The 13,689-nt window shown below is 39.8% G+C and overlaps 2 protein-coding genes across 4 annotated transcripts; both read right to left on the reverse strand.

The window, feature by feature from the left end:
- LOC311488055 (C-X-C chemokine receptor type 1-like) lies at positions 1-1,315 on the reverse strand (the record flags this gene model as incomplete). Its single annotated transcript, XM_084544558.1, has 2 exons — positions 1-1,184; positions 1,309-1,315. 2 exons carry the CDS (start codon positions 1,313-1,315, stop codon positions 106-108), a joined length of 1,086 nt encoding a protein of 361 aa, XP_084400684.1. The 3' UTR covers positions 1-105.
- A 4,655-nt stretch (positions 1,316-5,970) lies between these two features.
- On the reverse strand, positions 5,971-11,526 carry LOC311487940 (SOSS complex subunit B2-like). Of its 3 annotated transcripts, XM_084544385.1 has the most exons (7): positions 9,632-11,526; positions 9,258-9,396; positions 9,069-9,140; positions 8,577-8,661; positions 8,231-8,300; positions 7,079-7,304; positions 5,971-6,615 (listed from the first exon to the last, which is right to left on the reverse strand). In XM_084544385.1, exons 1-6 carry the CDS (start codon positions 9,723-9,725, stop codon positions 7,102-7,104), a joined length of 663 nt encoding a protein of 220 aa, XP_084400511.1. In that variant the 5' UTR covers positions 9,726-11,526; the 3' UTR covers positions 5,971-6,615; positions 7,079-7,101. The 3 variants fall into 3 exon arrangements, with proteins under 3 accessions (XP_084400511.1, XP_084400512.1, XP_084400510.1); XM_084544386.1 differs by having other exon boundaries at positions 5,971-7,304; positions 8,249-8,300; XM_084544384.1 differs by having other exon boundaries at positions 5,971-7,304.
- Between the last annotated feature and the right edge of the window lie 2,163 nt (positions 11,527-13,689).

Raw genomic sequence — 13,689 nt, forward strand, 5'->3', positions numbered from 1 at the left:
GGTGAGAGCTATCAAAACTGCCTTAGCTGTCCTGCGCTTCAGTTAATACAGCAAAATTCTGATGTGATGGATTTATCATAACTGTTGATATGTCTTTAAGCATTCTCACATGAATGTGGAGGTGATTTCTGACGACAGTGAAGACCTGCTGCTTCTCGACACCGATGCTCTCTCTAGGATGCCCATTTTCCTCATCATCTGCAGCAGCCTTTTTCTAAATTTCTCACCCACAAAAGCATACATCACTGGGTTTACACAGCTGTGAAGCAGGCCCAGACTTTGGGTTGCAAACATGGCTTTATCCACTGCCATCCTCGCTGGGCACTGGTAGGGCACTATCTTTGTCCTGAAAAAGGTGTCTGCCATCACTGCAATGTGGTACGGTGTCCAACAAAACAGGAAGGCCACCACCACAGACACGATCACTCTCATGGCTCGTTGTCGCTGAAATCCCCCACGGATGCGAAGGAGGCGCTTGATAGTTATTCCATAACAGGGCAGCATGATGGCCAAAGGGATAACAAAACCCAAAGCGTGTCGAAAAATTCTAGTGGCCAGCCGCCACTCATCAGCAGTGCTGGGATCATATTTTTCAGCACACATTATGTGACTAGAGTTTGAAGAGGAAACGGAAGAATTGACAAACCCTGGCAAAGACAGAAGTGCTCCAACAGCCCAGACAGCGGCACAAACTCCCCAACTGACTAGATGCCAGTTAGCCCTCCGGGCCTCCGTAGCTCGTACGATCACCATGTAACGGTCCATACTGATGCAAGTCAGGAAGAGAATGCTAGAGTAGAAGCTTAGTTCTTGGAGGACAGTGACGATTTTGCACATGGCATCTCCAAACACCCAGCCCTTCAAAACAGAGGTGGCCCAGAAAGGGAGGGTGATAGCCAGCAGGAGGTCTGCAGCTGCCAGGTGGAGGAGGTAGAGGTCAGAGGGACGTAGCGACTGGTTGCTAAAGCCAATCACCAGCCCCACTATCAGATTTCCAGGGATTGCCAACAGAAAGATGAGGATGTAAAATACACTGACAACAACTGCTACAGCATCTGGGATGGACACAGAGCTGCATGGTTGCGTGGCAGGGTCTAAGAAAAACTCGGTGTAATTGTAAGTGAAGTTGAGTTCTTCGTAAACAGAACCAAAGTCAGGAAGGGACAAAAAAGGTTGGTTTGGATCTGATGGAAAAGATCAGAATGAAAAACACATCAAATAAATAAAACCACATTTCCTAATTTGCTTACATAATTCAATTGGATGTTAAGGACAACAAAAGGTCATTCTTTAGATGGAAAAACTCACCAGTCATTGTGCTGTCTTCTTAGGGCAGGCACTGATAATGTGATGAGGGAACAAGGAACAAGCATTGTATTTCTTTATACCCCTCCCATCAGCTCCATTTTTCTGACTGCCCCATACGCCCAGATTTTGAATTGCTCAAGAATTCAAACAAGGTGTTTCCAATCCCATCTAGATGTATGTAGTAGATGCAAGCATGTAGTTGTCTTTTAACCTTGTGTTTAATGATTTTTAAAATACCTTTGTCATTATTTTCTCATCTTTTTTAAAGTTAAACTGAAGTTATGTTTACATATCTGTGCTGGCTATTTTTAATTCTTGTTATTTTTTCCTAAACCTCAGTGCTTCCCCCAAACAAACCCAAGCCATCGTCTGAATCACTGGTGTCATGAGATATGCTTGTCACACTGTATGCAAAGTTGAAAGAGAAACCATTGGTTTTTGAGGTTCATGACAGAAAAATAAACACTGGATGGATGGACTATACAAACAAATACGTGAAGAAACAAAGATTAAAGAATTTATCACATGTATATGACTATACATTTTTAGAAATATCGTTTTGATGGTCATTATTCATTCAAAGGAATAAATTACAACATCTGACTGAGCACCAGGCAGAAGCCTCTATGTAACTTCTATGACTGAAATGTAAAATATCATTCTGACTTAACGCTGCTGCTGAGAGGAAGTTCCCAGCTCATGACATGCATCTTTGTTGACACATGGTGTCTAGCATCACATTTCCTGCCACACTTCTCATGTGCTTCAACTTCCAGTGTCACAAGCTTTCAATATAAGCAGTAGTGGAAGTAAATAAACATGTTTTGAACATAGGAGTTAGAGTACTGTGAGACTGTGAAAAAAACACATTTTCAGTAATTTTCAAAGATAAGTTACAAGTGTATACATCCAAAAAAGAAACAAAGATACAATGTGATGTAAAATAAATGTAGACAAAATATATATATATTTTTAGACGTGAATGTACTACAGCATAATAAATTATGAGGTTGTATAGGGCAGTCAGGGTGTCCATGCTGACACCGGCCCACTGCCTACAATGGACATGTCAACATTAGAAGTGGATCACTGGTCCGATGAATTTTCTTTGACATCACGTGGATGGCTGAATATTTGTGCATCGCTTATCTGGGAAACACATCCACTATTGGAAGAAGGCAAGCAGGCAGAGGGCATGTAATGGTTTGGGCAATATTCTGCTGGGAGACCTTGGGTCCTACCTTCATGTGGATGTTACTTTGACATGTGCCACTTACCTAAGTGGTTCCAGTCATTCCAAAACATGTGCACCCTTTCATCGAAACGCTATTCCCTGATGGCAGTGGTGTCTTTCAGCAGGATAGTGCATCCTGCCACAAAGCAAAAATGCTTCAGTGGTGGTTTGAGGAACACCGTAACAACTTCAGTACCTTCCAAATTCCTCATATCTCAATCCAATTAAGTATCTATGGGATGTGCTGACAGACAAGTCTTATCTTCCTCCATAGGCCCCAACTTGCAACTTGCTGGACTGAAAGGATCTGCTGGTAATATCTTGGTGCCAAATACCACAGCTCACCTTCAGAAGTCTAGTAGAGTCTATGCCTCAGCAGGACGTACATAATGTAGCATTCCACCCAGACAAAAAACAGTGAGTTACAGTGATCTAAGCAGGATCAAATGAGAGCATGGATGACCATTTTCCATTTTCTAGTTCTTTGCAGCTTGAATGGACTTTGTCTTCTAAATATCACTAAGGTGCAAGAAGTAAGACCCTAAATTAACACTCTTGGACTAGGTTATAATGAAGAGGAACAGATAATATAAGTGGGGGAAATGTTGTCATTGGAAGAGAAGCGATTTAACTGAAGAAGGCTGTGATAACCGTTTTAATGCCTGTAATGCACGATTGGATTTAGTCACATTGTGTTGATTGTCTAAGAGCAGAGAGAAGGACACTAAAAAAATGGGTATCCTGGACAATGCCAGCCACCCTCTGCACACGTCCATCAGTAGCCAGAGAAGCACCTTCAGTGAGCGGCTGCTCCTCCCAAAGTGCAGGACAAATAGACTGAGGAACTCCTTTCTCCCCCGTGCCATCAAACTGTTCAACTACCACTCACTTGGGGGGAGGAGGACAAAAGGGAAAGGGACTGAAAGACAGGGGGGCAGCCAGTTTCCTGATTTCCTAATTATCTGACCATGCATGGGTGCAACAATCTATCTATATTAATAGCTGCAGAAATACACTGCCTGGCCAAAAAAAAAAAAAAGTTGCCACCAAAAAAAAGGTCACACACTCTAATATTTCGCCTTTAGCTTTGATTACAGCACGCATTCGCTGTGGCATTGTTTCAGTAAGCTTCTGCAATGTCACAAGATTCATTTCCACCCAGTGTTGCATTAATTTTTTACCAACATCTTGTATTGATGATGGAGAGTCTGACCACTGCACAAAGCCTTCTCCAGCACATCCCAAAGATTCTCAATGGGGTTAAGGTCTGGACTCTGTGGTGACTAATCCATGTGTGAAAATTATGTCTCATGCTCCCTGAACCACTCTTTCACAATTTGAGCCCCATGAATCCTGGCATTACCCCCGCCTCTCGCCTGATGACAGCTGGGATAGGCTCCAGCAGACCCGCGCGACCCTGGACAGGAATAAGCGGGTACAGAAGATGAATGAATGAATGAATGAAATCTTGGAATATGACTCATCATGGAAGAAAAAAAATCCATTGATGGAATAACCTGGTCATTCAGTATATTCAGGAAGTCAGCTGACCTAATTATTTGGACACATAATGTTGCCGAACTGACCAGCTGCATCAAACCCAGATCATAGCACTGCCAACACACTCTTTTACAGTAGGCACTAGGCATGATGGCTAGGGATTTTGGGCCCCATGAAAAGAATCTTTACAGGGCCCCCCAACACAGCGGCAAATTTTTTTGATGCTATTTTACATATAATTATGCATTTTAATGGTATTTTTGACTATCATTACCATTACCAATGATGCATCATTTTGACAGAGGGGAGATCAACTATTATTGAATAAGAACAGCTTGATAAATGTTTGATTATTTAACTAATATAGCAGTAAAATGTAAAAATCCAGAGTTTTCCAAAACAAATAAAGTTATTGTTACCAGGACATTGAAAATAAAACATTTGTGATTATATGTTAGTTAATAACTTAGTGTCATTATCTTTTCTGTATTATAATTTCATCATCATTAGGGGCCTCTCTGGGCCCCCCTCAATCATGGGCCCCTAGAATCCGTCTCCTTTACCCCCCCTTTTCGGCATCCCAGGGTGCATCACTTCATGTGCTTCTCTTCTTACCCTGATGCCCCCATCACTCTGGAACAGGGTAAATCTGAACTCATCACCTTCTTCCATTGCTCCAGAGTCTAATCTTAATGCTCCCTATTGAAGACTTTTTTTTTCAGTTAGCCTCACTGATTAGTGGTTTTCTTAAGGCTACACAGCTGTTCAGTCCCAATCCCTTGAGTTCCCTTCACATTGTACGTGTGGAAATGCTCTTACTTTCACTATTAAACATAGCCCTGAGCTCTACTGTTGTTTTTCTTCGATTTGATTTCACCAAACGTTTAAGTGATCACGATCAATCAGGATTTTTTCTGACCACATTTCTTCTTCAAAGATGATGGTTCCCCACTATCCTTCCAATTTTTAATAAAGTGTTGGACAGTTCTTAACCCAATTTTAGTTTCTGCAATCTCCTTATGATGTTTTCTCTGCTTGATGCATGCCAATGATTTGACCCTTCTCAAACAGACAAACATCTTTTCCACAACCACAGGATGTGTCTTTAGAAATGGTTGCTTAAGAACTGAGAAGCTACTCATTGCATCAATTGGGGTTAAATAACTTGTTGCAAGATGCAGACCCATGCAGTATTTATCCAACAGTAGGCTCATACCCATTTGCTTAGTTAAATCCAGGTGGCGACTTTTTTTTTTTTTTTTGGCTAGTGTAAATGCAATATTTATACCCTTTACTTGCTAAACAAATAACATTAAGAATTCAAAAAAGTGCTGTCTCAGTGTTGTGGTCCACCCTTAAACCTGACTGACTTGTATCAAACAATGAGTTTTACCCCCCAAGACAATGGCCAAAATGTGACATTTAAATATTGGGATGAAACTATCTTAAATGGCTGTGTCAGGAGAGGGCTTTTTGAAAAAAGGTTGAAATACTGCCGAAATAAAACATGCAAGCATTTCAGAGAATTTCCACTGAACAAGATGAATTAATTTTAGAATGCTGATTAAATGCTTGAATCTAAGATGATAAACTTAACCATGGCATGTGCATTTCTAACTCCAGAGAGCCCTCACCCTTAAAAGGTTATGCGTATGTCCCTCTGGTTAACTTCATAAGCGTCTTTACTCATTGCTTGCTACACAAAAAGAAGAAGTGCAAGTGTGTCAAAAGTGAAATGGAGCAATTTCGACAACCAGAGGCCATAACATTTACGTGGTTGGTGCAACAGAGGATATGAATAAATACTAGGATATGATGAATGCAATACATTGCTTCAAAATGAAACACTTAAAGCACACACTTTGTCAGAAAAGTACGTATTAACTCCTCTGACAAAGGAAGTTCAATAAAAATATTCCTGCTTCTACTTGTGTTCAAGGGTGTGATTTAACCACAACTTGTTTTATTGAAAAAACAAAAACAAACAAAAAAAACAACAACTCCACAATCCTGCTGCACATACTGTAACTAGGATCTGATTAGAAAAATGTCATTCCTTCGGCCAACACTAGATGGTGCTATAGAACAGAACCCAAAACTTGAAGCTTAATAGAATAGGCAGCAGAATAGGTCTAGGTCTAAAGGGGCAACTTGGGTAGCTTGTATTCATATACTGTCCTCATGTAAGTTTTTGACTGGGCATTTGCCATATTACAATACAATGCAGGTTAAGGGCAGTTTACCAAACATGATATACATTTTATTGATATTAGTAATAATGTAAGTTCCTAAACAGACTACAAAAATCAAAATGTGGCAGCATAATTGCTCTAAAGATTAATGGGTGAACCATTTCCTGTCAGTATTTAAGTGGTGAAACTTCGATAAAAAGTAATCGATGGCAAAAAAGAAAAACATTTATGAAAAATCTGCATAATATCAGCCTCCCTACCTATTAAAAAGTCCAAACTAACACCTTTCTATTCACAGTCTCACGGACAGAGTTCGGTTAAGAGGGAAGACCCTTTGACGAATTTCACTTGGACATTCAGTTCGACTTAAGGACTTCGCCACTAAAAAAAAAGCAGAAAATGATTTATGGTTTTACATGACAGCCATACCTCAATGTAAATTAAGAGAAAAAAGTGCATCAAGTGTTCAAGTAGGGGGTATAGTTTCATAGAACATAAGAGAGGAGGTTAGGCTGGGGCATGGGGGAGGTAACACTGGCACAGAAGTGGGAAGTTGCAAAAAGAAAGAGGACAAGGACTGAGGCTGACCATAGCTCAACCACCAGATCTGATCTGTTCAAGAAGCCCTGATAGTGCATCAAGTGGTAGATCATAATCATACTGTGCTGCTATGCCTACTCGCACTACGCATAACAAATAACACATTTAACCGTGTTAGCCTGCATAAAAGTATGCAGGTAGTCCAACACAATTCATGATTTTGAAAGTCAATACAGGCTGTGATGAAGGGGGGAAAGAGATTAAGATGGGACAGGGGGAATGGGGATATCTATAGTTCACCCACATGATTGCCCCCTAAGCCTGATTTCATCTTTTGGCACGTCGTGGGTCCCTGCCGTTGCTAATGGTAACTGAAGACTTTGTGGCTGTTGGGGGTGTAGTGGCAGTAACTGGAGGCCCTCCATTGCCAGGTGACCGGCCATTGGGTCGCCCAACATTCCCAAATGCAGTGTCTCGGGGTGCAACAGGTGGTGGGTTGTTGTTAGCAAATGATTGCATGGCACCGTTCCCTGCGGGTTGAGAAATACAAGAAAGTGCTCAGAGAAAAGCTGATAAAATAACTTATTTCTTAAGCTTTTTTTATAGAAGTTTGTAAATCACTGCCGTGGAATAAAATTGTATAGATTCCATTAAGCTGCTTTGGATTCATGGTCCTAATATTGTGGACAATGAGTGCAAAGGGTTGTTAAGTAAATCTCTTCTAACAGAGATATTGTTAATGGTATTACCAACGCCTGTGCTTTACCAACTTTGGTATGTCAAATTTTCTTTTATGAAAAAGCTCAAACATGCCACCTGTTGACAAGAAAATCAAGAGATGAGATTGTTGCATTTCATATTTTAAATAATAGGGGCATTATACTGTTTTTGGAATACTTACTACTCCCTTAATTTGCTCTGTAGAATATAAATCGGTTAATGTAAGGATAATAACTATTACACCAGCATTCTGCCGTTGATTACACCACTTACTACTGATGTTGAAATACCTGTGATCTCACTTCACAGCAAAAATCTGTCATATCAGTCTGAGCCTTGTTTCATGTAATAAGTAGTAACAGCACATTCAGTAAAGTTGTCTATCCATTCAAAAGTTTTGTAACACTTTCAAGTGTGGCAATGACAATGATTCTCAGAACAAAGACATAGCTGCTTAAGACTGATTTTGTTTTTGTTGGAACTGAAATCAATGTGATGTGTGAATCATTTATAGTCCGTGGCTGCTATAATTGCAGATGACCACTAGAAATCACTGGTAGTGTCTGTCCTTGAGGCTTTGAAGCTTTGAAGCTTTAAATCTTTTTTCGGTACAATCAGGGAGAAGCCCCAAAAGCTTCACAAAGCTTCATCCGCCCATCTCTACCGCTACTATTCCAGAGAACATGCTCAACTCTGCTGGCTCTGCAGTGATTTGCATGAAATAAAATATACTGACCTGGTGGGGCAAGTGTACCTGAATTCTGATTGGGTGGAGAGTTTCCCCTCTGGTTCTGGTCAGGCTTACCCTGTTAGCAGAAGAGTGTCTCCATTAACGCAACTGTACCGTGGCCTGTACAGTTAAACAGGCTAAATAAGTTTTACATAAAACAATCTATTCTTAAACACAAATACGTGTAATAAATGTGTAATAAATAAATTAGTATGGATGGAGATAATTGGATTTCATTTGAGAACACTGATCTAAGTGAGAATATTGTGACCTAAGTGTTATGACCATGCACTGCACCCACTGCATTGGAGATGACACATTTGTTGACAACCTTTGAATGTGTGCTACTCACAGACTTGTTCTGCTGGTTGGCTTGGGCTAGCAACTCGGGGTTTGGTTCACTGAAATTGGGCACTTCTGAATACACCATGCAAAATCTAGGAAGACAAATTTTTACATGTTAACGCCTGGAATCATGTATGTGGTTGTGACAAAGGTTTCAGTTATAATGCATTAGTGAATAACTCACTAGCTTGATGACCAATTTGTATTTATGTAACATAGGAAGCTGCTCATGACAGTAAGACTAGTGTAAATATAACGTAAATATAAACGTGGTTTGTGATTAGGATAAGATTGAGTAGAAAATAATAGTTGTCGATTTGCTTGTATTTTGGTTGTATTTAACTCAATGTTTTCTTAAACCATGCTTTCAAACCAACATGTCACTGGCACACTTCACAAAACGCCCTAGATACTTCAGCAGGGGAGACATGCCAAGCAGAATTCCACCAGGGACAAGTACTTTACCCAAGTATAAACAAAAATGTGGCCAGCTACTCACTCTCCGATCTTCTGAAGATCCCCTCCTCTTCCAGTGTATAGGGTCAGACAGCCTTTCCATATGGATGCATAGCTAACACAGAAATCATATGTCGCAAATCTAAGCAAACATCGGTTTTCCTGTCACTACTGATTAGTAAATCAAATGAGTACAAGTACTTTTCTTTTTTTATTGTCATTAGTTTCTTACCCTCTGGTCAGCTTGATGATATCCCCGGGCTGAATGAGGCTGCCTAGTTCGTCCCATACCGAGATGGCTATGCTCCCGCTCTTGTCTGCCACCTTGCATGACCGCACCTCATGGCCATCTTTCGTTTTAGTTACTCGTCCTAAGAGAACAAAGTTAAGTGCGAGTAAAGTACAACTCAAAATACCTCTAATCGGGGTCAAATGACCAACTCGTACATGGACACTTTCTACATACGTTTGTATAAATCAAAGTCCCTATTGATGGCAATAGGCAGTGTGAGTTAACCTTACTTTACCACAATGCTCCATTACACTACCACTGGTCACTTTAAGTAAAAAACAAGAGTTGATGTTCTGAGGGAGAGAACAACTTACCGATTTCCAAAACGATGAATACAATATTCAAATTTTTCGACCCAGGCTTCACATCCTTTATCAAAAACAATGCCTCGTTTGAAGGGGCTGCCATTGTTTCAAGAAAAAAAAATACCACTCACTCGTGCTCTTCCCGTCTCTTAGTAGCTGTAAGTGCCTGCCTTACTTTGCAATGGGCTGCTCTCGCGTTAGCTTTCGGTCAGCTAGCTAATTAGCCTGTTGGCCAAATGCTATATGTACCCTACTACACACACTAAGTTTTTTTTATAATAGTTTCTAACGAAATGTAAAAGGGTCAGCTTCTTAAGATAGTCGGCATACATTTAAATGAACTATATTGATAGGCGTTTCAGTGGAGGCAAGAGTTGAAATGTAACTATCTTCGCAGCTAACACTAGCAGTATTGGCTAGATAGCTCTCCTCAGAAACACTTCGCTTAATGTTTGCTAGCTCGTGCTTAGCTACCTTCTTTTAGCTTCAAAATACGAGTCTTTTGGCGTAGTGCATCTCGCGATTATCGCCATAATGGCAGCTGCATTCTTCACATAACATTAGTTAAAAACGTAGTCATGTAACCGATATGCACTCGACCATTTAACAATGCGATTGACCGAAATGTCAGACAAAACGGTACAAATAGACTGCCGTATCCGGAATTGCAAGTAAAATCTGTGATGTTTGTGTCCTACAAATGCCAGTAAGTTGAGCTTAAGCTTGATATAGTGTATGCTATGTATGGCGAACTACACGGAGATGACCATATCCCTCGATTTCACGTAAATGCTTTCGAACCCATTGATCGCATTTTCTTAATGTGGCTCTATAAGTACAAGGAACTGTTAGCTGTGTTAGCGCGCAGTCTGGCCAAATGCTTTGTTATGCGACTCGTGTGTCAATATCTAACTGCCTGTCTCTCGTATAACGATGCAGTATTCCGAAAACTGAGATGCCCTGCATCTATATCCAAATAACAATAAAGCACAAAGCACTATTTTAAAAAAAAAAATAAAACAAAAAACCCACAAGTTGTTTACTACACTGCTCTACCCCCTTTCAACAATGACCCAATACTACGTCAGCGTGCACACTACAGGTCTCTTTTTTCTCGGCCAGTTCCATTATCCTTCATGGGGAAGAGGTACACCTATAAAAATCATTTGGTATGCGCGTTACACGAGATACTTACAATTACCATTTTTCTTAGCACACTGCAGCACCAAATGTAAGATGATAATTTGCCGATCTGTTAATAGTTAAGAACGAAAGCAGTTAGTTAGTTGGTGCTGGTTTGTACCAAATAGATTCCTTTTACAAACAACGCGAGAAGAGGGTGCATATGAGACTTTGATGTAAACGATAAAATTAAGAATTGTGAGATTTTTAATAAAGTTCATTAGTTTTAGCCATAGCTCTTTATCTTTACCATCAAAAATATGCCTGTCCATCGCAGAAGTCATTATAGTGGTTGTAATCAAAAAAAAATTTAAATGACATGCGTATTTGTAAAACACGCCCCATTGTTTTATGATCCACTCAATTCTAGCGTTTGATTAAACGCTAGAATTGAGAATAAATAGGAGAAATCTCAGAAGAAATTAGCGGACATGCTAAAAAAATTCTTCAAAATCTGGAAAATAAACCTGAAACTTTCCGATTTTTTACAAGCACACCATAAATAATAATAAATAAGAAAGTGTTACTGTTACTGTTTATTACTGTTTTCCAGTTTAGTGCATCTTCAGTACAATAGTGTATTATCAAAGCCAAATGTGACACATTATTGTTCTTATAAGAATAAGAATAAGAATAAGAAAAAACTTTATTTGTCCCACAATGGGGAATGCTTTTGATGTCTGTTATGTATTTTAAACTCTGTTTTACTTGTACGGTGACCTTTGGTGCTTTGAAAGGCGCCTATAAATAAATTGTATTATTATTATTAAATTGCAGTTTGCAACAGCATGCATAAATGACAGCGATATAATAAATAATAAATATATTGCGCATATTAACAGTGTTGGTTGTGGAGCCTAACAGCAGCAGGAAGGAAAGACCTTCTGTATCTTTCCTTCATCGAGGGTGAATCAGTCTGTCACTGATAGCGGTGGAAAAAAAGATTCGGGATCCGGCTCATTGAACCGGCCACCAAAGAAGACTCAAGAATCATGAATCTAGACGTCTACTGAATCGGCTCAGTTGAGTCCTACCACATTTAATTACAGTTTTTTTCAATTGTTTACACGCAATTTTGAAAACCGGGTTCTTTTTTTCAAAATATAATCACAATTATCCAAACACCACACTCAATTTGCAGAATTCCTAGATTGTTTGCAAAATGACACACTTCAGTCAAAACATACACACTTCAGTCAAAACATATACACATATTTGTGAAAATGCTATTAGTTTTCATTTAACCAACACAGTCCTCAATGATCAGACACTATTGCAGCCAGTTTCACACTGCTGTGATAAATAAAAAACACATTTGTAATAAAAATAATTTTAGGAAATAGCATGTGCTAGATTTTTGGGCAGACATTGTTATGTAAGGGATCATTTCGATGACAAAAAAAAATAGTGACAAACCCACAACATTCTTCATGATTAGTTTGAGATACAGGGAGAATGTACACTAATAGGCCTACTACAAACTTACCAAGCACTGCACAACACTGATGCTGCAGACTGAATATTTCAAGTATTTATTTCAATTCAAGAAATACAGTATTTCTTACCATAATCAGTTACAGTAATCAACCAACAATGAAATCAATGAAACAAATAAAATCTGTAGACAGATGAAGTACATACAGTTTGACTCTGAAGAAAAAAAAAAGCAACAAGAATACTGTAAATATTCATCATCTCTCCGTCTGGCTGGATCAGGCCATAAGATTTCATCCACATCACAGGCTGTCTTCATTGGCAAGGCACCGTTGGAAGATTCGCCTTGTGTGACGAATCCACCCCTGCACAGAAGCTGCTTCGATTTGATCACAGGCCTGCTCCATGGCCTGAATGAGGGGCAAACGGTCATAGGGCCGCAGGTCGTATACCTTCCACCGCCATGCTGAAAAAAACTCTTCTATTGGATTCAGGAAGGGGGAGTATGGGGGAAGGTATAAGACTTCAAATTCAGGGTGATCATGGAACCAATTCTGGACCAGAGCAGCCCGATGGAATGAGACATTGTCCCAAACGACAATGTACCGCATCTGGTCCACTTGGTTTAATGCTGTGACAATCTCATGTAATCTGTCAAGAAATGCAAGTATTAGATTTGCATTATAGGGTCCCAGATTTGCATGGTGGTGGAGGACCCCATTTTGTGTGATAGCAGCGCAAAGGGTGATGTTACCCCCTCGCTGCCCTGGCACATTGGTGATTGCCCTGTGTCCAATTACATTTCTCCCTCGTCTTCGTGTTTTTGCAAGGTTAAATCCAGCCTCATCCACATATATAAATTCATGCTGAATTTGTTCTGCATCCATTTGCAAGACTCTCTGAAACACAGTAAAAGACAATAGGATGCTATTCAATATCTATTGCACATTTTTTTTGTGCCAGAACATTATGAGCAGTGCACAATACCACACCATAGCAGTAAGATGAACAATACATACCTCCACATACTCAGTGCGCAGATGTTTCACTCTCTCTGAATTTCTGTCAAATGGTACCCGATACAGTTGCTTCATGTGTACTTGATTTTTCTTGAGGATTCGAGCTAATGTTGACAGAGAGACTCGTTGGATGTTATTGAAAATACGGTCATCATTGATGATATTGGCTTGGATTTCTCGCAGCCTGATACAATTACTGGCCAAAACCATGTTCACAATGGCGGCCTCTTGTGCACGGGTGAACATAGGGCCCCTTCCACCTTGGTGTCCTCGACCCTCAATCCTATGTAAAAAATATACTGTATATAAAAAAATACACATGCAGCCTACTGTCAAATGTCACAGTAAACAATATTGATGATAAGTACAGCAAGCTTCAGTTTCAATGTACTGTGTGGTTAGCTTACCTGTTTTCTCGATGAAATGTCCAAA

Source organism: Chelon labrosus (genome assembly GCF_963514085.1).
Source record: "Chelon labrosus genome assembly, chromosome: 5".
Classification (NCBI taxonomy): Eukaryota; Metazoa; Chordata; class Actinopteri; order Mugiliformes; family Mugilidae; genus Chelon; species Chelon labrosus.

Coding starts and splice junctions, on each gene's coding strand:
- LOC311487940 (XM_084544385.1), bottom strand. CDS start 9,725: ATGGCAGCCCCTTCAAACGAGGCATTGTTTTTGATAAAGGATGTGAAG. Junction 9,397..9,631: donor ATTCATCGTTTTGGAAATCG/GTAAGTTGTTCT, acceptor TTGTTCTCTTAG/GACGAGTAACTAAAACGAAA. Junction 9,141..9,257: donor ATCATCAAGCTGACCAGAGG/GTAAGAAACTAA, acceptor TTTCTGTGTTAG/CTATGCATCCATATGGAAAG.